This window comes from Podarcis muralis, chromosome 7 (assembly GCF_964188315.1).
Source record: "Podarcis muralis chromosome 7, rPodMur119.hap1.1, whole genome shotgun sequence".
NCBI lineage: Eukaryota > Metazoa > Chordata > Lepidosauria > Squamata > Lacertidae > Podarcis > Podarcis muralis.
In genome coordinates this window covers 34,818,534-34,844,478 of record NC_135661.1, presented here as the reverse complement: position 1 = coordinate 34,844,478, position 25,945 = coordinate 34,818,534, and the positions used below count along the sequence as shown (strand labels likewise).

The 25,945-nt window shown below is 44.5% G+C and overlaps 1 protein-coding gene across 4 annotated transcripts in view; it reads left to right on the top strand.

Annotated features, from left to right (window-relative positions):
• ZNF423 (zinc finger protein 423) overlaps positions 1-9,986 on the top strand; it is a 305,068-nt gene extending 295,082 nt beyond the window's left edge. For all 4 annotated transcript variants that reach the window (XM_077931522.1, XM_077931524.1, XM_028740205.2 and 1 more), the window contains one exon: positions 9,277-9,986. In XM_077931522.1, the coding sequence (XP_077787648.1) occupies positions 9,277-9,306 (30 nt within the window). In that variant the 3' untranslated portion in view covers positions 9,307-9,986. The remainder of the gene's footprint in view (positions 1-9,276) is intronic.
• Positions 9,987-25,945: the final 15,959 nt, after the last annotated feature.

Sequence of the window (25,945 nt, the reverse complement as noted above, 5' to 3'; positions counted from 1 at the left end):
AAGCTCGAATTCCATCTTCGACTAAGGCAGAGCTGCCAACACAGTGGCCTCCAGATGTTGTAGACTAGGGCTATTATGTGCTGTTTGATTGCAGGTGCTGCAATCAAGTGGTGAAGTCAGATTCACATGTACTGCATGTTGTGCTTCCTGCTTGTGAATGGATGCAGCATTTAAAGTGGTTTGATAGGACCCATACCAAACATAATGTATTTGAGCTCCCCTCTTAGGGATTTGGCTTCTTCTGAAGAAAATGCAAATAATGTGAAAGTAGGGAGATTCCACATTGCGAATCTCTGTAATGATTGTGGTTTGTGGTTTTGTCAAGTGATGCACGGAATCTAAATAGTGGCATCATCTGCCATCACATCACTCCCTTGTAAAGTGTAGCCTCCAGATGCTAGTACAGTGGTACCTCGGGTTACATACGCTTCAGGTTACAGACTCCGCTAACCCAGAAATAGTACCCCGGGTTAAGAACTTTGCTTCAGGATGAGAACAGAAATCATGCTCTGGCGGTGCTGCGGCAGCGGGACGCCCCATTAGCTAAACTGGTGCTTCAGGTTGAGAACAGTTTCAGGTTAAGAACAGACCTCTGGAACAAATTAAGTACGTAACCACTGTATGGCATTTAGTAATGCCCAAGTATCCTTAGTCAACATCATGCCCTTCAGATGTAGTTCTTGAACTACATTACCCCTAATCAGCATGACCAGTGGTAATGGATGATGGGAGTTGTAGTCCAGCAATGTATCTGTTCAGAGCAATAACCCCCCCTTTTCACACACACACACACACACACACACACACACACACACACACACACACCCTTTCAATAAATCCACATTTGAAATGTTTGGGGATTCTGTGCTTGGGATACTTCGAGTTTTATTCTCACTGAAGAAATACATATGCAAATAAACACATGGGGGGGTTGCTTTGGCACAAAGAATTCACAGTTTGTTTGACATAATGTACAAGGAGTGATAAAATAGCAAGCTTTGGAGCTGCACAAAATATTTCGAGGAGGAAAACTAAAGAGGTCTGCACCAGCAGTCTAACTCTGGTACATGAATAAGTGCAGCCTGCTGCAACAATGTGATGCTGCAGTGTGTTCTCAATAGAAATGCTGCCATTCATCGTTCCAGCCAGAGGTCCTCCCATCCTGCAGGACTTTAAACCTCTTGAACCTCACTCCCTCCACTTTTCATGTTTCTTAATTTCCACCTAACACCCTGCATTCTATGGTTTTTGAGCATGCTCACTGCACTTTTTTTTGGGAGGGGCAGTGCCCCATTAAAGCTTTTATTTATTTTCGTGTTTTTACAAACATCAGGGTTCCCCCAAACAAGCTGATCCTACCTTCTTGTTTCTCGGTGGCTCCATTTGTGTCAGCACTAGCCACCTGAGCTTGCTTTTAGAGGGAGTAATTTGGGATCATTATTTGAAACCAGCTTGGTTGGTCGTCTTGGTACACAGGGATGCTGAAAACCTTCCCATAGTAATGATAAAGATGCTGCTGTATTCATTATCGTTCCATCGGTGTACGTAGTACTTTTTAGAGAGGTATGAAAATATGTCCTTGCCCTCAAGATGTTTACGGCCCTACATGTCAACAGAGGGAGAGACAGCATAGCATAAGTATCTGGGGGGGGGGGGGATATGCAGAAAAAAACAGTGTCACAAACCAAGGCTTAGTTTCGGTAAGGTATGAGGACTAACAGGTAGAGGCAAAGACTTCACGGGAACAGTGGATTTTAAAGCAAGGGGATAGAGAGAGCTTGAGAGCTATGCAAAGAGAGCCTTTGCATTCATCTAGAACATCGGGATCAAATCATCACTTTTCTTGCCATTTGTGAAGACTGGGTTTTCTTGTATAGCATCTAGGTGGGTGTTGCACTTCACTTATGATAATGACCTCCTTTTTGATGCTGCTGTTAAGAACCCACAATTCATCAGTGGGCAAGTCCAACTCTTCTCATCCTCCTCAGCTTTAAGGGATCCTCCAAACAGAACTAGAAGCTGCAAGCTCTCATTCCTAGAAGACCCCCTCCTGCTTTTTCCCCAAGTGTTGCTCTATAGGTTAGGTTTCATCCTTTCCCTAGCAGTTGAGATAGGAAATGAGGGTAGGCCACATATTTCTTGGGAAATTGAGAGCTAGACAGATAACGAACCACACTTGCGCGTTACCTGGAACAACCGGGCTGGGAATTGATGCCTGGGTTTAGGAGAAGCTCTGGTTACCCGCTATCGGTTTTAATGAAGTGTGCTAACTAAATTGGATTTGGAGTACTCATTGAAAGCTGTTTATGGCACGCTCTTGAGTACATTTACCATTTTGTCGGAAGTGCATGCTAGCGAGCATATGAGTCTTTAAGACAGGCCATCTGTTAGTGTTAGACCCTTGGATAATTGTCAGGTCGTTCTAAAAATAAGCATATATACAAACTGCCCAGCAGTGCAAAGGTGATTTCCCCCTCCCGCAATTTCCTTCTATGACAGAGAAAAGGGGGCGGGGGACAGCACAATGCCATGAGTGGTCATTCTGCGCTCTCAGCTCTCCCCCCACCCCATTTTCTTTTTCTTTTTTTCTGTAGGCTTTTCTGATTCGCAGCCCCCTCCCTGCCGCAAGCCGGTTGCTGCCTGTCACATCTCAAGCTTTGGATTAGCACAGTCCCAATCTAAGGCTCTTGGGAGTGGGGCAGGGGGTCCCTGGAGGACCCCCGTAATATAAGCTCTGCTGGCTGAGGCAAGTACTTTCCCCTCCGAATGAAAAATATCCGCATGAAAAGCCAAAGCACAAAAGATCTTGATCCTCGTGATGGGTTTGTTCTTAATTGCATCAAACAAACAATGAAATGTAATGGGTAACATTTGCAATTAAGGAAACACCCAAAAAGGAAAGTATTGGGGGGGGGGATGATTCCTTTAGGTTCTGGATGCAGGTTTGTTTGTTTAAGGTATATTTGGCGTATATTAGCCGTGAGCTAGGAAGCCCCAGTTGAAACCTCAGGTTCCATGGTCTATCAGGTAACAGAGGGTGGGGAAGATGTCTGCCTGGGATCCTAGAGGGCTGTTGTCAGCCAGAGTAACTAATACTAGGCTAGAGGGACAAAGCTGAGACACACCCTAGGTAAAGGTAAAGGGACCCCTGACCATTAGGTCCAGTCGTAACCGACTCTGGTGTTGCGGCGCTCATCTCGCTTTATTGGCCAAGGGAGCCGGCATACAGCTTCCGGGTCATGTGGCCAGCATGACTAAGCCGCTTCTGGTGAACCAGAGCAGCACACGGAAATGCCGTTTACCTTCCCGCCAGAGCAGTATCTACTTGCACTTTGACGTGCTTTTGAACTGCTAGGTTGGCAGGAGCAGGGACCGAGCAACGGGAGCTCACCCCGTCGCGGGGGTTCGAACCGCCAACCTTCTGATCGGCAAGTCCTAGGCTCTGTTGTTTAACCCACAGCGCCACTCGCGTCCCCAGACACACCCTAAGCCCACCTAAATAGGAAGCTGCCTTATTCTATCCTGCTCATTGTTTTCCACACTGACTGGCATGAGCTCTTGGGGGTTCTAGATGGGAGTCTTTCCCCAGCCCTACCTGGAGATCCCAGGGATTGAACCTGATGCTCTGCCACCAAACTGTGCCCCTTCCCTAAGTATCCGTCTCTGGTCATGTGAATACAGCCTTGGCTGAGTCCATGTTCCTTCACCTCGATTCCAAAATCTCCAGCTCTCACCAGTAGACCTTACCTGGCATACAGAAGATGCATAACAGATGTGGAGCACACCATCAAATGGACGTGTTGCTGTCTCAAACCGCCATTGCTCCCCTCCCGGTAGCATTTTAATTTTTTTCACCTGCTCCTGTTGTAGTACTCCTGTGGATTGCTGGCAGAGATGGTTACTGCAGGGTGGAAGATTCCCAGCTCGAGTGCCAGCTTTTTAGCTGTGCTCCATTTCCGCCCCCCGCCCATGCCTCCTACTCGTCCACTTCGATCTTCCGGCTTGCCAGCATTGCCTTGCTATGCTTCTCTGTTGGTCCTCTTAGAACTCACTGCCTTTATTGCTGTTCTGAAGGCAGAGCATGAGTGTCATTTAGACATGCCTTTTAAAAAAATACATTTAGTATATGCTCAGTAACAAGAGTAAAGTTGTTCTTGAAGGTGGTGTGCTCACCGCAAACATATGTTCTGAACTTCCATAAGGGGGTAAATCACACCGGGTGATTGACTGGCATATGCTTTTTGCAAGGTACTGTTCACTTAGTCTGAATCTGCTATTTAGCCTGCAGGTATGAATGAAAGAGGTTCAGCCAGCCAGTAATATTTTTAAAATGTACCGTGTGGTGCCTTGTAATCATATGGAAAGGTGAATGGCTACCTACACCACCTGGTCACTAGTCATGTCGCCAGAATTCACAATTACCTGCCTTTGAATACACTTATAATGTTTAGGTGCATTGTGAGTTGAGTGTCATTTAATCTAAAGTTATTCTCTGGCTTGGATTCTAATGTGCTCCCCTGGCAGCTTAAGCACTGTAACAATTGTGACTCAGGCCCCAGAGACCTTGGGAAATGTAATTTTCCCAAGGCACCCGATCCCCAGGTGCCCTGGAAACTACATGCCCCATCTCCTTCTGAGCATGTGGTCATTCATACCACAATGGGGGACAAATTTCAGGTGCCTAAGTGTGATTAATTGGGCTGCCCACCTAAGTTCAGAGAGAAGGTGGTTCCATAATACAGGTGCCACTGTGTTATGGAACCACCAAGTTGCAGCAATAGAGGGGCAACTTTTTGGGGGGTGGGTGGCAGGAGATGGCTTACACCTGAGAAGCAGTTGGAGAACTTCTCTTCTCCATAGATAAATTTGATGATATGGTACCCCCCCCCCCAAACTCCAGGCATCCCTGCCAGCAAATAAGGGACAGAATTCTGAAAGGCCATTTGTGCAAAGCTTTCCATACAACCCACAGGGCTTCCCCAAGAATAATATTATTTACATGACTCTCTAGTTTTATTCATGGCAAATGTTACTCTGATGGGTGGCATGACAATCGGCTCAGGCCGTGGGTTGTTAGGGAGCTGAACAGTGACCCTGCTTGTGAATTGCTGTCAAATTTGAGCGTAATCAGCCTTGCATCTTTGCCCAGCCTCTTGCTTACGAAAACAGCATGCTCTTTATATTAGCTGTGTGCAGAAGGTATTATTAACCCGTGTATGAGAAGAGAAGGTTCACAAGGAGAGCTTCATTATCAGATTTAGAGCCGCATACCATTCTGTTATTGACCTGCCTGGTGTAATCAATGAGGCAGGCACACAGGTTGGAAATCATGTTCTCGGCCTGTGGAACGTACGCCTTGCCGCTAGTGCTGATTGTGCATTATCTTTTAAATGATACTGCCTAAATAAGTATGGATCTGCTGAGCACCAACAGCCCTCGCTTCGACTGGAGAATGCTAAATCTTTTGCATTTGTTTTTAAGAAAAAAGGAGGGGAAAGTTGGTATTAGGCTGTCCGAAGAAATTGAAATCTACGGCCAACAAGAAACATGGCTGCACTGAGGCAAGCAGGCATATGTCAGGAGGAGGTGTAGTAACATGAAACATGCGCTGTTGCGTTTCTGATGAGGTCTGGTTTCTTGGGACATGAGGTGCATGCAGTGGGTTGTGAAGGCAAAAGGGAATCTTGGTTGTGGGTTAAAAAAAAATTAGTTGACTAGAGAATGAATTTGAACAGCAATGGTTTTGCCCATGTGAGTGCATGCAGGAAATGTCTGCACAGATGGACAGCCCAGACCAGGAACTGCTTTTCCTGCCCTGAGAATATTTGCAGTTTCCCAGGGATGTGCCCAAACTGACAGTGTAACTGTGTTTTCATGTGCAGCCTAGACATGGGAAGATGCTTTATAGCAGGTGAGACTGTTTGCCTGTTCAGACTGACCGCAGCTCTCCACTGCTAGAAATGGTAGGTGGGCAGAGTGGCAAGCTTGTAGGCTTCCCCCTTTAGGGCATCTTGCCAGCCACTGTGAGAACAGGATGCTGGACTAGACGGGCCATCAGCCTTATCCAGTAGGATCGTCTTGAGTCCCCGTGTTATTACAAGGCTGTTGACAGAGCTTGCAAGCCAAGTTTTAAGAGCTTTAGGAGAGGTGTGTTTGGCAGGAACACAAGAAAGGTATGTTGGCAGTGCTTAGAGGGCTGGAACTCTCTTCCTAAGGAAGCCAGTTTAGCCCCTCACTTCGTCGGCCAATGCCAGCAGGTGAAAACCTACTTATTTAGACAGGTCTTTGACTTACAGAGGGGGCTGTTTTCTTCTTCTTCCTCTTCTTCTTCTTTGATGCTTTTATCTTCCTCTACTATTTATTTTTTAAAGCTTTTTTTAAAAAAAACAACAACAACACACAAAACATTTATGCAACAAAATGCAAAACCTTTACAGAAGAGAAGGAAAACAAAGGCATACCAAGACTCTGGGTCGTATCCTGTATCCTTGCCCTGCCCTTTAATTGCCTCTTGCTTTTATTTATTGTGGCTTTCTTTCTTTTATATATTTTTTTAAAAATACTTTGTTGCTATGTAGGTTCTTATTATCCTAAGCCGCTTTGAGCATCCTTTATGGAGAGTCTGGGCCATACATTTAATAAATGAGAACGTTAATAAACTCGAAAGACGTTTTGAAATAGCTGTGCCAGTGAGAAACAGCAGCATTTTAAATGTCTTTATCTAGGCTGGTAAAGCTTCACCCCCCCTCCCAGATGTTGTTGGGCTACAACCCCCTTCACCGCTGACCATTGGCCATGCTGGCTGGGGCTAATGGGAGTTGTAGTCCAACAACATCTGGAAGGCACCAGGTTCCCCAGCCCTGAACTAAATGCTCACCATTATGCATAACTGCAATAAATGAACAGCCACCTTCTCCTTCTCCTGCAATACAGTTCTTGGTGGAATTGCCCTGCTGTTTTGAAGCTCTGATTTCTCTTCTACATTTAATTTTTTTAAAAAAATTGCTGTACCTATTCTTCTACATAGCAGTGTTGTATGCTTGCCCCCCCTTTAACCTTTTGTCATGTGGTGTGCAAAAGAATGAGCATTATTATGTGTAGTTTCATAAGAAACCCACTGGCCACAATGCCTGCTAACAACTTTTGATACGACTTAGAAATGCCACGGCACGTGTGACACCTGGTGGTCACTCTGGGGAAGTGCACAGTTCAGCAACTTAGTGTACAGTATTTAAATGGGGTCGCCGCTACCTCCAGAGACAAGGCCTGCAAATGGATCCTCCATTAGTTAGATGTTGTCACCAGACAATTTTCATTAGACTGATGTCATCTCAATAATAATGGATTCAGGAGGAGTTTCCTGTGCGGAGAATAACTTTGAGTTGCTTAGAAAGAAGTGAATGATCTGTAGAGAGTTAAATATATTTGTGTGTTTGTCTGATGTTACGCTGATGTGAAAGAGTAGTTGGACAGCTTTGCAGATAGGCATTGCAAGGCAAACATTTAGGGTTGTTGTATCAGTTAATTTAGGCTGCATCCTTATAAGGGAACATATTCCTAAACACACAAATGCACATAATCAGGAAATCCAACAACCTGCCATGAAACCTTGGAGTAAACATTCAGACCTTTGTGTTGCAAAGGTGAAAAGGCACAGAAGCTTTGACTGAAAGCACATACAAATCCTTCTTAGAATGAATGGGCAAATTAGTGGTGACTGGCTTGAGTTCAGTGGGAGGCAAGCATAAGTCTTTTTCTCTGAATCAGGACCCCAATCTTCTGTTTGCAGGAGTAGCTTCCACTCATGCAAGCAAAATTGTAAATTATTGGTTCAGATTCAATCCCCCTTCAGGAGAATGAGAACTGAATGGTCTCTCATTCTGTGCCACCAGATCAGCATGTGATCATGTCTTTCAACAGATCTTTGAGAAAAGAACTGTGTTTGGAGGAATTGTAGACCTGGTTGCAGAGTGTTTTGATGAGAGAGAGTGGCCAGGAGATCTTTCCAGTGCTTCCTGGAGCTGGAGATTCCAGACGCCGTCCCTGAGGTGCTTGTAACTCTGAGACACGACTTCCGTTTGCATTAGATTGGATATGCAACTACTGCACAGCATTAGGATTTATTTAGCCTGCTGGCAAATGACAGACAGGATGTCTGAACACTAATGTCTCCCTTGAGGGGAAGTTGCAGCTCCCTTTATGAAGGGATGGAAGCTGATTGCAGAGGTGTGTGGTAAATGCCATCCTTTCACCAAGATCGAACCACTGAACAACACAGCCGCCTTCCTCCACCCTCGCAGTTAACCCCTTTCTGCCGTGAAATGGATACCCGCCAGAATACTGCACTGTCAACTGTATCCAGCACTAGTCAGCCTCAGAGTAGAGCTACTGACTAACTTAGATCCATTAAGTTCAGTGGGTCTGCTCTGAGTAAAGCCCAATCGCTGGCTACGACCCTGTTTGTAAAGGTTGGGAGCGTTCAATGCCCCTTTGGGTTCCCTGTGCAAGTTCCCTTTACTGTGCACCTGGGACTCCTTAATGGCGGGAGCCAGGTGTAGCTGGATGTGCCACAGGGGAGGCACACTGACCCTCTCCGTCATGCCATGGAGCTCGGGAGGCCTGTGCGCACCTTCCCCGTGCCAAGTTCAGGATGGGCCAGAGCGCAGCAACTGTTGCGCTTCTCTTGCCGAAGTTATTTCTCCAACTGTCGAAGTGTTGTGAGTTGCAATCTGGCGTCCCTTTCTGCCAAGACTGTCTTATCTGCACCAAGTGAGAACAGCGAATGGAGATATGGCAAAGGCGTCGTCGGCAGCAGCCTGTGTGTATGTGTGTCCCTGTGCAACAGAGAATATTGTTTAATTGTTACAGTTAAGGAAGTCCCAGAAGGCAGGCACCCCTTGCAGAGCGTTACCACTTTGCCTAAATGCAGCGAAATCCTCACGGTGCTACTTGGCTAACTGCAATCCATTTCGTTGTGTGTTTCTTTCTTCCTCTCTCTCTCTCCCCCCTTTTTTTCTTCCTTAAGTTCATGCCAGCATTAACAGATCTATCAGTACAAAGCAAATGTGTCACATTGGCAGCTGTTACTTAGGAGCATTCTCTCTTTCTCTCTCTTTCCCTCTCCCCCCCCCCTTCCTCTTTATTGCATTTTGTTCTGTAATAATTGCAAAGCTTTTATGTTGAGTTCCGCATAAATGCGACTGAGTAGGAGGGTACGGGCTTGCTTTCTATTATTCTGCCCCTCACGCATGTCTCCTTTCCCCCATCTTTTTCCAGAACCACACGTTGAGCCAGCACGCTCAGTGAGCCCCTGGCACTACAGGACACCTCTCTGCAGAAGACTTGACGGAAGCTCAGTGGGGAGGACCATTTGAACATTACATCCAATCAAAGTGTCATTTGCAACCCAGATGTAAAACTCTAATGATTTGGCCATGAGGCGCTGCTATTATAAGCAGCTGGAAATGAATATTAATGGAAGAGATTAAAAGTATTCCATGCGCAGTATTTTTTATTGTCCTGCTTGAGCTTAGTGTACTTTAAAGCTTCTGCTTCTGACTGAATTTATAGTTGCTAGATAGGAATCTGCTTTGATGCTCTTGCCCTTTGTTGCTTCTTGTATTATACGGATAGTCCAAGATTTTAGGAGTGGTTTTTTTCCCCCTCTTCCCCTTTCCTTTAGTTTTTTCTCCCCCGTTTAACTGCTTTTTAATTGCGATTTTAGGTAATTGTGCGTCGTGATGTGATGGCTTGGCTATTGTCTGAATATTTTTTTTTTACACTTTTTTGGGTTTATTTTTTTTTTAAACAATTGAAGACTAATGCTTTGATTGGATTTGCCAGTTCACCGGACAGTGATTAAAAAAAAATAATACCCTATGTAATGAATATCATCGGTTTCAGTGCAACTGGATGGTCTGCTTTATAAATGTGACTTAATCTGATTGCATTTAACTAATACAGTTCAATAAAGGGAATACATTGGATGAGTGTTGGAGTCTTGTACTGCTGCTGTGTGTGAAGTTTGGTGGAGGCAAATGTCTACATGCAATGTAACTTATCAGATGGGATATGTCTCTTAACCCTAAAAAGGTAAAGGGACCCCTGACCGTTAGGTCTATGCTAATCTCTTGCCCATAAGAATTTGTAATGAGGGAAGCCAGGTAAGATGAATTAGAAAAGGTCTCCTGGCTCTTTGGTCATACAATTCTGTGGAACATGACTTAAGCCTCTGGAAACTCATTATCCTGCGGAGTTGGCAGACCTAACTCTGGGATTCTAATCCCTTGTGTAATGAATGGGGATGGTTTGTAGGAATAGCCCCTGCCATCCAAATTCCAATAGGAGTCTGTCATGTGCTTTAGATGTCCATGAAACCCATTCTAAACGTTAATATCTAACTAGTGAATCAGGAACACTGTGTATCCTGACATGTACTGTATTATACACTCTTTCTAGGGATGGAAGAGAATTTCATTTGGTCTTCCCGCATGGACCACAGAGTAATTCATTGTGCTTTGGATTTCTCATTTTTTCGATTTTGCAATACAGTTCATGGCTCAAAAGTGCACCAAAATTCATAGTTTAGGATAATACAAGTTTAGAAATGCACACACTGAGACGATACATATTTTGAGATAAAATGTGCATCAAAGATTGATGCATGAACAGGACAGAATGGGTTTATGAGTGAATTCTGAGCTATCCATCTTTTATTTATTCTATGGACAACTCTTTACAGGACACAGCGGGCGTTAATTTCTGAAGGCCTGTGTGATAATAATAATAGCAATAATAATATAATAATAATTTATTTTTTGTACTCTGCCCATCTGACTGGGTTGTCCCAGCCACTGTGTGTGGCTTCCAACATAATATACACAACCACAACAGAACATCACACATTGAAAGCTTCCCAATACAGAGCTGCCTTCAGATGTCTATGGAAGGTTGTATAATTATTTATCTCTTTGACATTTGATGGGAGAGTGTTCCACCTGGCGGGTGCCACTACTGAAAAGGCCCTCAGCCCAGTTGCCAGCAACCTCACTTCTCACTAGGAGGCAACCATCAGAACGAACTCCTCTGAGCTAGACCTCAGTTTCCAAGCGTTCTCCCAGCATATAATGTTGTTCCATGTGTACTGATGGTAACACATGAATTTCTGGCTCCTAGGACTAGCTGTAGCTGAGATCTACTTGGAAAAGCTTTAAGATAGCAAAATCTATTTTAGGAGGAGGGACATACCATACGTTCACTGTTACATCTAGTCACCCTTCATATAGGCCAAAACCATTGTTAATAGTAAGCCCATCAGTAAGCAATATTTTGGCTTCAGTCATTCAATGTTTATGGAAACATTTGGTGCCACTGTATTAAGCACATCTCTTGCTGCTGAGTGGATATTTCTCTGAAAAGCTTGGGCAAGTAAATTCACTGCTTCCTTGCTCACTCACTTCCCCAAATCCTATCAAATCTATTAGACAGGATAAGCCACATATTGGAGTAAATGGATAGGCCCCAACTAAGTACTCCTTTCTCCTGATTTAGTAAGTTCTCCACCTCAAAGACTTAACTGCAATAGTAATCTGGAACTAGAGTCTTCCTGTAGCCCTGGGGTCGCCAACCTTTTTGGAACCAGTGGGAATGTTCCAGATGTTGATAATTTTGGGGGTACTGCCACAAAAGCAAGTGCTATGAGGTGGGGCATCACATAACACAAAATGGCTGCCATGGGAAATTAGAGAGACAGCTACCCTCATCAACATTATGCTTGCCATGGAAGTCAGCTATGCCCTGCTGGGCTTGACTATATGGAGATCACACAATATTGATTTTATGTGCATACACACAGATGTTGTTGCTGTCAAAAGAAGCAGGGAGCATACCTCAGTACCAGGAAAAATATACAAGGTGGCCACACCACACTCTCATTTCACAGAGATCGCCTGCACATTTCCCCCGTAACTTTCTTTCTAGGAGGACTAAAGATTTTCTTCTTTTTGAGGAAAGTTCATAGTCTTGGGCCCTGCCCAGGCACACCAGTGAAAGTCTTTGCAGGCTCCAGGTTTGTGATACCTCCCTTTGCCATTGGTCTTTCACAATAAATAAACAAAACAAGCTGCACTTCAAACCCAAAGTTCCCATTATTTTTATGTTTCAGCTATTCATAATGAAGGTGACCTATTCCCACACAACCCTGTTCAACAGAGAAAGTGAGCACTACGTATGCATCAGTGGCTAATTAAAATCTGAGACATTGATCACATAATGAAAATAACTTCCATGGTGAAATTTATAGAAGGGTCAGTACCAAATCTTGATGTAGTATAAAAGGCTGGACAAAACCCAATGGAATACAGAGAGTGTTTGGATCTGTGAATTGCTGTCTGCGCCTATCTTTGTGATGGAAAATAGTTGAAAGTATTATTAGAAACAAACAAAAATAAATAAATTGCAAGAACAATTGAGAGAATTGACCCAAGTTCAAATAATCCAAATATTACTTGAACTAACTAATCAATGAATAGCTTCCTTATAAGAGTTAACTGTGAAAGCAGCTGGCTTTACAGTCCATATAGTTCTATGACGATCAATGAGAGTGTCATAAACTCTTGTTTTAAGGGCGAACACCCAAGAACTTGTATTTTCAGTGCAATCTGGTCAGCCTGAATAATGCTGGTTGCACCCACTCAATTTATACATTCTGCGTTGTGTTCTAGTCCCAAACACCACAACCTTTCTTCATTGGGGAGTTGTTCTATCCCCTTGATCATCTTGGTTACAGGCTGCCCTTTTCTGAACCTTTTCCAACTCTACAATACCCTTTTTGAGATGAGGTATCCAGAACAGTACACAGTATTCCAACCATGATCATACCCTAGATTTTTTTAAAAAAATAATTTTTATCAAATATTTTTAACAGTATTAAAGCAGCAGTTTTATAAATACTGGCTCAGTGCATACCTGATTTAAGAAGCAGGGCACCTCTGAGCATATGCTGAGCCCGGCAATTCACTTTCTCATAGTCTTTTCATACATGAAATCTACTCCTGATTCTCCACTTCACAATAATTGTTTCAGCAACTTTATTTGCTTTCCGTGGGGTGAAGGTGATGCCTTTTCCTCTTACTATTGTCCAGCAGTTGCTATTGTTCAGATGGAAGTCAGAAACCCTCGATGACCTACTGCAAATCTCCTAGAGCTTTACCAATAGATCCCAATCTAACTTTTGTTCTACTCCTAATCTAAGAGGCAACCGGGAAGGGGTGAGGGCCAAGGATCCAAGGTGCAGAGTCATTCAGGGAGCTTCGCTTTATGTAACCAATAAAGAACTGGAGCAAGGTGGTTTTCTTTTTTTAAAAAAAATAGTATCTGATCAATGGTAAACATGAATTGGAGAAAAACGGCTAAATCTTGAAAAATGGCCTTACGCTCACCATATGTAGTAGGTAGGAACATTTGCAGCTTGCACCTGACAGTTGAAAAGCATGACACTCAATGCAACACTGCCTGGTTTACTGCTGTGCAGGAGAACAGTTGAAGGCATGGTCAGAGGCAGAAATGCTTCTGAAAACCAGCTGCTGCAAACCATGGAAGGGAAGAGTATTCAGGTGCTGCTTGTGTGCTTCCCATATGCACCTCATTGTCCACTATTGGAAAAGGATGCTGGACTAGGTGACTACTAATTGTTCCAGCAGGCTCTGCTTATGTTCTCAGCATCACTCGAGACTCCCACATTCCCTTTTTTGAAAACATTGATTCTGCTAAAAATGGACCTTGCATCTTGGCTGAATGTTCCTAAATCTGTGTTAGCTCAAAAAGCAAGAACATGGGTGTGGCAAGATATCACATGGTTATTTAAAGTATTTATTATCCACCCTCCGTCAATACCGGGGAAGGTTATAGAACACCAAATAAAAATCAACCAGCTGAATCATAGAATAAGCAAATATTCTATGGGCAAATACACCATTGGCAAAACGTAAGCTGGCCAGGCAGGCAAATATGTCTTAACTATCTGCAAAGGACGGGCATTGTACTGATGAGTCATCACCACAGAGAAGTCTTTGAATCCCACGTCATCTCACAGTAAGCTTCACACAATTTGGGAATATGGAGAAAAGCCGCCTCCGAGGATCTCTGGACATGAGCAGCCCTGGTCTAATGAGAGGTGCACCTCCAGGCATCTGAGTCCTGAGCTGTTTAGGCTTTCCAAGGTAAGCACCAGCACCTTCCCTTCAAATCAGAGCAAACAGGAAGCTAATGTAATTCTTTTAGAATCTGTGCGCCCACCTGAACTAATTTAACAGTCTGGCAGCTGCATTCTGCACTAATTGAAGCTCCCAAGTCACTTTCAAGGGGAACCCCATATAGAGCCAATGGGAGAAGGAGGAAAGGAAAAAGTAGAATCACTGGCACTGCCTCTCATTGGCTCTGGCACCCCTTAGTGTTGACCTCCCTGCCTTCCATCCTACCAGACCCACTGCATACAACACATTCCAGTAAGCCAATTGGGAGGTTACCATAAATCACTGTGGCAGGGATGATCCATCCCTGTTCAGAAATTATGGTAGTTGGCAAATCATCCAAAGGTGGAAAAAGGCACTCTGTGCCAGTCATTTCAGCTGGAACCTCTAGTGATAATGCTGGACCCAGGAGACACCCCACCAAAACACACACACACAGACACGGAATGTACCTATCCCTTCAAGGGGAGTGTAATCCCATCCAGAACAGACTGCATGTTTTACTGCCAGGCACTGTTCAGCTGTGAAGTTTGGTACCACCTGTTGTGCTGATGGCCCCCAACTTCCATGGTTTAAAAAGGGGATTTGATAAATTCATGAAGGATAAGGCTCTTAGTGACCATGATGGTTACATGCTACTTTCAGGATAGGAGGCACTTGTTGGTCCCAGCATGAAACAGGATTCTAAACTGGGTGAGCATCTGGTCTGATCTCATGAGAGTTGATGGGACTGGATGCTATTTTAACTCTTCCACGCCTACCGTTTCCCCCCATGCAAATGCCCCCCACCCCAGTGCTGTGCCTTCCTTCAGCTGAACTCACTTCTACATTCAGATCCTGACACACATTGCTGAAAACACCTATCAACAATAAGAGAGCCAAAAGAGAATAGTAATTAAGAGACCAAAAGGTCATTAAAACTATTATGCCCCCAGTTCAAATCCCATCTCTGCCATCATCTCACCAACACTCACTATCTACTCAGAAGTAGCTACCTTAGAGTTCAGTGGGGCTTACTCCTAGGTAAGTGCGTGCAGAATTGCAGTCTCAGCTTCCCATCTGAACCGATCTCCCTTACAGGTTGGTCACTGCAATGATTAAGATGGTAGTTTAGATAACATACATTCCAAAAGTATATTGTGAGTTAGACCCAGATGCAATCCTGTGTGGCAGCACCTGTGGTCTGAAATGCCTAGCCTATTAACAGTACATAGGAAATAACTTTCTTACTTCAGCAAGTTTAATAAACTATTCTTTAATAATAAACTATTTTCAGCTGCATGGGCATATAATTAAGTTTTGCATACTTGTTTTTAAAATATTGCTAATTTTATCTGTGTATTGCTGATTGTTATTATGTATTAAATTTTATGTACATTGTTTAGAATTCTTCTTCTTCTTCTTCAGCAGTTTATATCTTTTTTCTAGATACTCAAAAATACTGTGGTGTTTCAAAATCTGGCATGAGAGTTCTAGACATTCTAGAGCACAAGCCTATCTTTGTCTACTTGGAAGTAAGTTCCATTCAGTTCCATGATGCTTACCCCCAGGAAGAAGTGTACAGGATTGCAGCCCTAAATCCCTTTCTAGAGATCAGACCTCCCACTATTGATTTCAAATTCTAAGCAACATGTGTATAATAATCTTATAGAAAAATGTATTTCCATATGATGACATTTATATAAGCTTTGATTTCTGCAAAGTGAGAGCTGCACTACCAGCCCTCTCACACATGTTAAACACCAGCACTGTTAATGGTTTTTTACACTTAAATTTATCTACATAATTACATGTCATGAGAACAATTATAAGTGCCCAGAGGGATAATTATAAGATATCATTAGACAACTTCAGAAGTCATTTTTGTACTGTCAATTTTTATAGGGTTCTGTTTTGACTTCATAGAACAGGGCTTCAGACATTGCTGTATTTTCCCATGTTTTAAGATGAAAAATTTAAATGCTTCGCCATGAGAAATCACACGATTGCTTTTGCTGGGGTGAGTGAGAGAAGGGGGTGTTGAGAATCCTGTGTATACGAACACTGCAAATCCTGGTAAGAAAAAATTCAGACTATGGATGAATAAGGACCATACATTGAAATCAACCCCTCCTGCCCTCCCAAAGAATAATGGAACTGTAGCATACCCCTCAAATGAATTCTCAGTCCCCTTAACAGACTACAGTTCCTAGGATTATTTGAGGGGTGGTGGTGTTGCTTTAAATTCAAGGAGGGTATGCAGTCTATGCCAAGGATAGGAGTGAAAAGTTGAACCGATTTACACTAATTTACACTTTGTTCCACTTGCAAAAATAAAGGGCATTTTCCCCCATGGGAATGGATTGTCATGAAATGGCAGGGTGGTGAAGAAGAGGAACAGGATCCCAGTGAGGGGTGTAGCCAGGACTGGGACACACTGGGGCAAGCAGAGGATGGGGAAGGAAGTTCTCACAGGGTGGTGGATGATGGCGAGGTCACTGCACAGGAACCAGAGAAGCAGGACTCATTACCAGAGCCAGAGGGGTTATGTCCCCATGAACACAGGGGGCTCAGAGGCGTAGGGAGCAACAGGAGGGGCACTCTAGGAAGCTGAGGCAGGCAAGGGCCCACAGCCCAGCTCCCTAGCTGGCCAGGTGAGGGTCGCTAGCTGCAGAAGGAGGGATGTGATTCCTTAGCTGGAGTAGGCTTGGAACAGGTGGAGGTCACATGCCTCATCAAGTCTAGATGCTGCAATCAGCAGGCAAAGTACAAAAGAGAAGTAGAGCAGAGGTGCTGTAGCTGCTCAGCTGCCCATGTTGATGGACCTTGACTTGGATGTTTCTGGACCTCTACAGACTGTATCCTGACTGCTGGACTCTGGACTGTATCCTAACTGCTGGACTTCATTCTTGGATTGACCCTGTTGCCAGGTAGGAAAGGGTTCAGGACATGGATAGAATGGGGCTGCTTCCTATTCATTCATAATTTGAAGGATGGATTGAAGGATAAACAGCATTGTTGAAGGTCCCCCTTGTAAACTTCTCAAAGTTCTATGCATGCCCCTGAACACCCATTGTGGGAGAAAGGCTTTTGCCTTCATCCCTTGCTTCTGGTCATCCCAGAAGTATCTCACAGGGATCCTAGGAAGATCATTGGTCCACATAGCTCAGTAGTGTCCACACTGACTGGCAGTGGCTCTTTGGGGCTACAGGCAAGGAGACATTCCCAGCCCTGCATGGAGATGCAGGGAATTGAACTTGGGACCTTCTGCATGCAAGGCAAATACTCTACCACTGAGCTGCAACTCCACATTTCGTTGACGTCTATCATATGACCCAATAGAGCTTTGGTGTCTGCTCTCTCCTTAGCTCCTGTTTAGGAAACCATTGGTTTTTCACAGGCAAAGTCTTTATGAAAATCCATGTCTGGAAGGAAAGCAGAATGCTTAAAAAGAAAAGCATAGGGGGAAAATGAGGGATTAGGAATGCCAAGAACCAGATAATTACCTTGTCAGCTACCAGATTCTTAACAAAATGTGAGCCTTGGCTGACTCTGTTAATAAATGGCAACTTAACTGCCTGAGAATGTTCTTAATGTGGAATCAGAACTAATTTCATTTTAAAATTCTGACATTAATTTGCATGGACAGTTTCTTTGAGAAGTGCAAAAAAGAAGAAGAAGAAGAGGGGGAGCTTTTTGTGTGTGAAAACAAAACCCTGTTTGTGAGTTTCATCCTGTGTGCTGTTATGAGTAGTGGTGCCATCAGGGCATGACTTTGGAGCAGGAAGGCCCTCAAATGCTTGGCTTACCACATTTCAAACCACTTAGCATCACCCCCTAAAGAGAGCTCCTTTTTATTCAGTGTGTTGCGTCCCCTGGGTGCTGCAGAAAGCCAAGCCCCTCATTACCTAATGTTAAAAGCCAGAGCGAGGTGAAGGTCAGCATTTTAAAAATGGCACCAGTGTCAGTGAAGTTGACTCTTTCTTCAAAGAAACCAAAATAGTGCAGGCCTAGTGATCCTAATGACTCTTCTCAGTAGGTCTTGCCCCCAATGAGGCAGTTGCAAGGACTGAAGGTACCCACCTTCCCACAACTGCCTAACTCCCCTCCTTTCCAGGTTTTCCCCAAGCAATCAGAGACTGCGTCTGCATGCAACAAACCTCTCCTCTGCTCTTTTCATTTCTCTGCCTGTTCTGGGAGACCAGAGAGTAGGGGAGCTGGTTGCAGCTGGAGGAGGAAACTCCCTGGACTCTTCAGCAACCAGGCTCCTCTCCTTCTCCTTGCCCCCCTCCTCTCCAGCCTCTGAATCAGGACTGCTCTATGCCCCAGCTTCTTCCTGCTCCCTAAACTCTGTTGCATCTTCAGCTTCTGACACTACCTTCTCCCTCTGACCACTCATCACCATCCCACCATCAATCCCCTGGCTCTGAGTCTTCTTCCCCTGGGGGTTCCCCAACTGGTGCCTCCCACCAGTCCTCTGCATCCAGCCAGTCTGTGACATCCAAGGAGCCTTAGGACCCTTGGGTCCATTAGGGCAAATGGGGTCCATTAAGGGAAATGGGGCACTGCGCCACCAACCTCACTCTACCTTCAGGCAGTCCCTACCTTCCTGCTTACATCCAGTCCAGGAGGTGGCACTGCCTGTGAGCAAACTCCTTCTCAGTCTGTGTTTCCCTGGGATGACTCAGCAGGGAGGAGGATATGGACAAAACCAGAATTAGTTAGCTCTGCATGTGATTGGCTCTCTTGCTCCATCTACTGTTGGTCTCCCTGCCTTCTACCCTACCAATCCCATTGGGCACCAGCCACCACTGCCAAGGAGGTCTGCCAACTGATTTATGACACATTTTTACTTCTGTATCAGATAGGAAGGACACCCTGCCCAACTTTGCTATTTGAGAGCATGTGACACAGAAGAGACATGGGGGGGGGGGACAGGAGAGCACCATTCTTGGCTGAAGCAGTGGGAAAGCTGGGCAGCAGGGGTGTGCCATTGGCTCTGCTGAGAGACTGGCTCATTCTGACTGCTGTTCATAAGAACTTTAAGAACTGGTACCTGAGTTTACTTGTTTTCCTCTTCTCTCCTCATCCCTTTTTCTTTTCATCTTGTGTCCTTCAGATTGAAACCAGAGGGCAGGGACAGTCTTGTTTTCTATTGACCTTAAGCTGCTCTGAGAGCCTTTGTGGCTGAAGAGCAGAGTAAAAAATGCTGTGAATAAATAAATAAACAAATACCCAAGACCTCCTGCATGCAAAGGGTGTGCCCTGCCATTGAGCCTATGGACCTTTCCTCATCTACATAAACATTTGCAGATAGCTGTGATTAGAAGAACAGCACTTCTATCTTGGTCATTCATCATTCATTATCTGCATCAAAGAGTGAGTGAAAAGAAAACGTCCAGGTACCTGTGTCATTCTGCTTCTCTTAAGTGTGTGCACGGTGCTGTAATGGTTAAGAACATAAGAAGAACCCTGCTGGATCAATGGTCCACCTAGTCCAGCATCATGTTCTCACAATAGCCACCCAGATGCCTGTCAGAAATCTACAACATCCCTCTCTCTGCTGCTGAATCTGAGCAACTGGTATTCAGAGACACCTATCGCCTGCAGTACACAGCCATCATTGGTGGAGGTGCTGTAGCACAGTGGTAGAGCATCTGCTTTGCATGCCAAAGGTCCCAGGTTCAATCCCCAGCATCTCCAGGTGGGGCTTGAGAGGCCCATGTGAAACCCTGGATGTGTGATGCCGGTCAGTGTAGATTATACTGAGCAAGATGAGCACAAGGTCTGACTCGCTATAAAGCATCTGCCTGTGCTCCTACGATTGTCCTCCATGAATTTGTCTAATCCAAGTTGGTGGCCACCACTATGTTTTGTGGGAGAAAATTCCATAGTTTAATTATAGCAGCTTTTTCTGTATCATATTGAGGCTCCACAAGACAAAGAATACTGCTGAATTTAGTTCCACCTTTTGGCTGTTGACGTTGTTGCAACAATCCAGCATGAGATGTTCGGCAGTCCTTCCATCAACTTGAAAATACTTTCCACACGCAGAAGAGTAGCTTTGAACCTCATCCATGAATACGACTTACATTACTGTATTTCAACCTCTTTGTTTCCTACACTCCCCCTCCGGTTACATTCCCTACCCCTCTATTTTATTTTCTCTTTCTTGCTTTTTATTCCCCCACTCCCCATCTTGTTTTAGATTCCCTCTCTATGTTGAGTTTCTTTTTTGAAAGCGGTTGCATTTGTTGGTATAATTCCTGTTATTAAAAACAAAAAAACCCTCCAAAATAAAAATGTAGTAGGTGAAACTTTTCCCAGCAGGGCTATGTGATGATGTATGAGCTGGCCCTTGGACTTTGTTGTGGTTGGAGGTGAGGTCTGCAGGGAGGAGGGGGGACAGTGTTAAGTGAGTCCTCCACGAGAAACCAGTAGATTTGAAGAAGGTTCCCCTATAGAGGTAGCCCCCTCGCCATATCAGTGTCCTGGGATGGAGTTTAAGAGCGTGTGCATTTTAGCCAATGTCGTCCCGTCCCCCCACCCATGGGGGAAATGCAAAAATACCAATTTAAGTGTCACTTCTGAAAGCAGCCTATGTAGGACGGCGGAACTGTAAGCACTTAGGGAAATCATATATACGGCTCTATTGAGAAACCGGTATGTTGCACTGCAGGGAGCTGTCGGTGACAAACACTGAAGTTCTCAAACTACGCCGCTATAGGTGTTTCAAAAGTCAAGCTGTAAGTTTCACACTGCTGGCCTTCTAACCATGTAATAAAGAGCAAAGGAGAAAGCGGTATTCAGACCCCATGCCGAATGAAGTCTTAAGTGTTCCAGTGTACAATTCATGCTATTTTTTGAACCTCTCTCTCTCTCTGCTTTCTCCATATAAAGATTGGTGTGTATGTGTGTGTGTGTCTTTTAATTTCTGCCTTGGCTGTTGTGTTCTTAAACTCCCCTCTCTTCCACGCTGCTCACTAGCCAGAGGAGGGCATGGGGGATAACTGCCGGTTGAGCTGCATGCTGTCAAAAAGGCTCCCTCTAAAAGTGGGGAAGCTGTTCTTTAGGCAAGTTGCAAGAAGCGTGTGACAAGCCTCCAGTGGAAAATTTGGGGCAGAGCAGGATGGAATGGAAAGCAGGAGAATGGAGAGATCAGCTTTCAGCTCAGCGTGCGGCATTAAGTGTGCTAGCCATGAGCGGACCTCCGTCTTGGGGCAAACCACACATCTTAATAATAAGCACCTTTCGCCAAAGATCTGAAAGCTGGTTGCACAACCCATAATGCTACTAGCTAGCCACTGGACCAGGAGTGGGGGGAAAGGCTGAAGCCCTCTGATGGACCACAGACTAGTTTCTGGTGGGCTTTCAAGCACCTGCTGATTGCTGAGACTCTTGCAGAGGATGCTGGAGTAGGTGGACTTTGATCTGATCCATCATCTGTTGTCACAAGGCACTTTTGGGCAGCTGCCAGGGCCATGAAAGAGCCCTCTGCTGATACTTGCATTGGACCCGCTTCCTTATAAACTCCCTACCACCACCACAGAGTCTAGCATGGTACTTTGAGCAACTCAAGAATGCCAAGTGTGCCATTTTAATTTCCCACAATCCCTTGGGGTGACTCCACATCAGCAGTATTGTGCAAAACTAAAGTAACGGCTGGATGCAGCAACCTGGCACTACTTGGGTGCTCTGTGGGCTGTTGCCAGGTAGGACCACCAAGGTAACACAGGCATCAGAATGCAGCCACCAGAGGGTGTGTTTGCCCACAGCTCTCTCAAGGTTGGAGTTGGCCTTATCAGCAAGGGACATCTTACATTCCTAAGCAAGAATGCGTATTCAGGACCTTTCTATTTATTTGCCACATTTCTGTGCTTTGACTTCCCCATGCAATTTCCAAGGCGGCAAACCAGATTTCGGATCACTAAAAACAATAATGTCAGACCTAACATACAGTGGAGAGAGAACAACAGCTAAAATGAGGCAACTGAAAAATAAACACTATCACAGAGAGGCAACCAACCATTAGGCAGAGTGAGGCAGCATCTTTAGGTGGTGGGTGCTGGAGGGGTGTGCAGTGGGTAGCAGCAGCAGCAACTGCAGCAACCTGAGCCATTCTTCCCAAGACTCCTGCCTGTTTCTGTGTGTTATGTCCGACAAAGCCTATCCAGTATCCCATTAGCTGGTTTTCTGCCTTCATGTCTTCTGGAGGATGCTGTCCTGACATCATCATTATGCAGAGGTGCAGTGCTCCAAGGTTGTGGAGGGTCAAAGACCTGTTACTATATCTGCAGTGGGGTCCCTGTCACCAGAGGCTTAGAGCTGCCCAACAGCATGGAAAGGGAGCTTCTTAAGCCACTGTGGAAAAGCCAGTTCTCTCCCTTTGTGCTGATTGAAGTCAATCAGAGTCAAAGGAAGCGAGTTAGCAGCTGTGGAAAGGGATGCAGGAAGAACACCAAGGAGGAGTTATTGTGTATGCTCCAAAGCTAAGCATTTAGGAACATTGAAAGCACAAGGTGCTTGCTTCTGTTTTAAGAAATTGGCGTGCAAATTCTGTTACATACAACAGAACTTCAAGGAAAACACAACTTAAGCCACTCTGAAATAACATATTGGAGCAGCCTGAATCATTTGCTCATGCACAGAAAATAGTAGCTTTAGCTCAGTGTTTCCCAAACTTGGGTCTCCAGCTGTTTGTGGACTACAACTCTCATCATCCCTAGCTAGCAAGACCAGTGGTTAGGGATGATGGGAATTGTAGTCCGAAAAACATCTGTGGACCCAAGTTTAGGAAACATCGTTGTAGCTAGAAGGCAACACGTGGAGATCTGCACTGATTGTTGAAATGCATTCCTAATTATTATTGTATAACTATAAGATTATTGCATGCTCTTAGAAGGGAAGTGGGGTTGTGACTGTCATGAAGAGACCATGCACTTCTGAATTTGTCACTTCATGACTAGTGTTCAGCCGCTTCTGCTGTCAGCTTCTGTAACTGGAAAAGGTGGCACCATCCTGCCCTTCCCTTCAGGCAGAAAAAAAAGATGGTCTGGCCCTAATGTTCAGAACCATCTAGAGATGGAGGAGAAATTAGATTCGGTTCACATTTAAAGGTGGACTTGCCTAATTCGCCCTTTCTGTGACAGTATACAAGCTGAAACACAGGCATCTTTTGAAATTCACACTTTTCTGATTTTTGCAATTTTGTTCTCTAGTTGAGCAATGCATGCAAAAATACAAATCCTAGGGTAAAGTATGCAAAAAATAAGAGCACAGATTACAGAAAATAATATACAGAAATACATTGTGCTAGGGAAAATTGCTTTGTAATTATATTGGGGGAAATTGCATACAAAAATGTGTATACTGGGAGAAATTCACACTAAAATGCTGATGAATTTTCACAGGGACTTTAAATAAATAAAATAAATAAGCAAGCAAGCAAGCTGGTGTGTAAATATGAAGAACTGTACTTAAGACTGGAAAAATGAGAAACTGAGAGAAGCCGAAATTGATAAATTCACCCATCCGTAGTGGTCACCAGGGGGGCAGTTCACATTGTCCCTGGGGCTGAAGCTAGACTTTCAGCTGCGAATTGCCCTCCCCTCTTCTAGACCATTTGATGCATGAGCACCATAAGAATGCTTTATGGAGCATTAAAATGAACATTAATTTCTTTTTTTAAAACACTAAATTGGAGATAGAAGTGGGGGAACATCTCCCAGCATCCTCTGCTTTAGCAAAGGGGGGCATGGTTATTTCTGACGCTCCCTCTTTGACTTTCTGCCAAGACTTGCTGACACAACTGATTCCCGACTCTATCAAGACACTCCAACTGTGATCAGAGACAAGGAGCCGAGTGGAGGCACCTTGACACAGTGTCAGAACAGCGGAGTCACAGAGTGTGGATGCCGCATCGAGAAGGCTTTTGTCTCCTGAATGAAAAGGAGCAGGATTATTTCCCCTCCTCCTCCTCTCCCCCATGTTAAACAACATTTTTTCCCCTTAGGGAAAAGATTATCATAAAATACCACTACTCATTTAATGAAGACAGGGCCGAGAGAGAGAGAGAGGTCCATCATCTCACCCTGCTGGAACACCAACCACACCACTGCAATAGACAATAACTCTGCTGCTACATTATAAAGTCTCTCATATTTTCCTAATGGGAAAAGTTCTAGAATGAATTCCATGGGAAACTGTTCTCTAACCCAGTGGGTATAGTATTATTTCATTCCATTTATAGCCTGCCCTTCCAGAGGAGTCTGAGACGGCAAACACACAAACAATAAAACAATGAAAGCATCTAATATATATATATTTAAGCCTCTTTGAAGGTTTTGTTTTGTTATATTTTTCCAATCAAGCTCAAGGAGGGAGAATGCAGTCACTGTTCAGTGGCCAGAGCAAATCCTCTGCATTCTCCTTGCCAAAGGCCGTGACACGGAGGTAGAGCACATGCTCTATTCCAGCAAGCTCAACTGCCCTTGTTGATGGACTGTGACTTGGATACCCCTGGACCTCTAGAGAACTGTGCTTTGGATTTGACTCTGGACTATCCTGACTGCTGGAATCCAGACACTTCTGCAAAGTGCTCATATGTCTGGCTATGACACTTTGGTCCTATAGACCCGGGCTCTTTGCTCTTCAGGCACATCCAATTTTAAATATCTATCTCTATCTCTATATATTAGAGGCCTTGTTCTTGTGAAATCTGTGATATATTCATGAGAAGAGGTTCCCAAATCAATAGTGAGACGAAAAGAATAAACCGCCTTTGAACCAAGTCAGACCATTGGTCCATCTAGCTCAGCATGACCTGTATTGCTTGACATTGTGAACCAATTGGGACACACTATCGCTAGCACATGACTCTGGTGCTCAAAAGCCTGCTCTGGCTGCCCATATGCTATCAGGCCGGGTTCAAGGTTCTTGTATTAATTTACAAGGCCCTTACTGACTTGGCTCCAGGATACTTTAAGGACTGCCTAATCTCTTAGATCTCTGCCCAATCCCAGAGGTATTCAGGGGGTTCACTGTTAGGGGTCCCCCATGGCTTGGATGCACAACTTGTATCCACTGTGAGCTGTGCATTTAGTATTGTGGGTCCAGTTTTATGACACTCCCTTCCTGTTGAAGTCAGACAGGCTCTGTCCTACTGAAATTCCCTACTGAAGACTTCTACTTCTTCTTCTTCTTCTTCTTCTTCTTCTTCTTCTTCTTCTTCTTCTTCTTCTTCTTCTTCTTCTTCCAGCAGGCATTTTAACTGAAGCCTGATTTTGTAGTTTCAACTGATGTTTTCCCCCCTTTTTGCTGTACTTTTGCAAACCGCTTGGAGGCTGCTGTGGCTATAAGCAGTATATAAATTGTGTCAATAAATAAAACACATGAATAAAATCGGCACATATAGCATGTGCTCTACCCCTGAGTCTACCCTTTGCCGTAGAGGATTTGCTCTGGCTGCTAACAGTGACCACATTGTCCCTCCTTGAGACCATCAATGCCATGAATAAAAACTGGAAATATGAAAAGGGACGTGAAATATTTCAAACCAGTCTATTAAGAACCTGTCTGTGCGCTGCGTTTCTGCATTGGGGCTTCCCTGACTCACTTATATTTCAGGGCTGTTAATGCTGCTCCCTTTGCCTTTCCCTCCCAATTCAGCCAGCCACCATGAATGTCATTTTCTTGGCACCTTTGGAGAAGAGCAATTA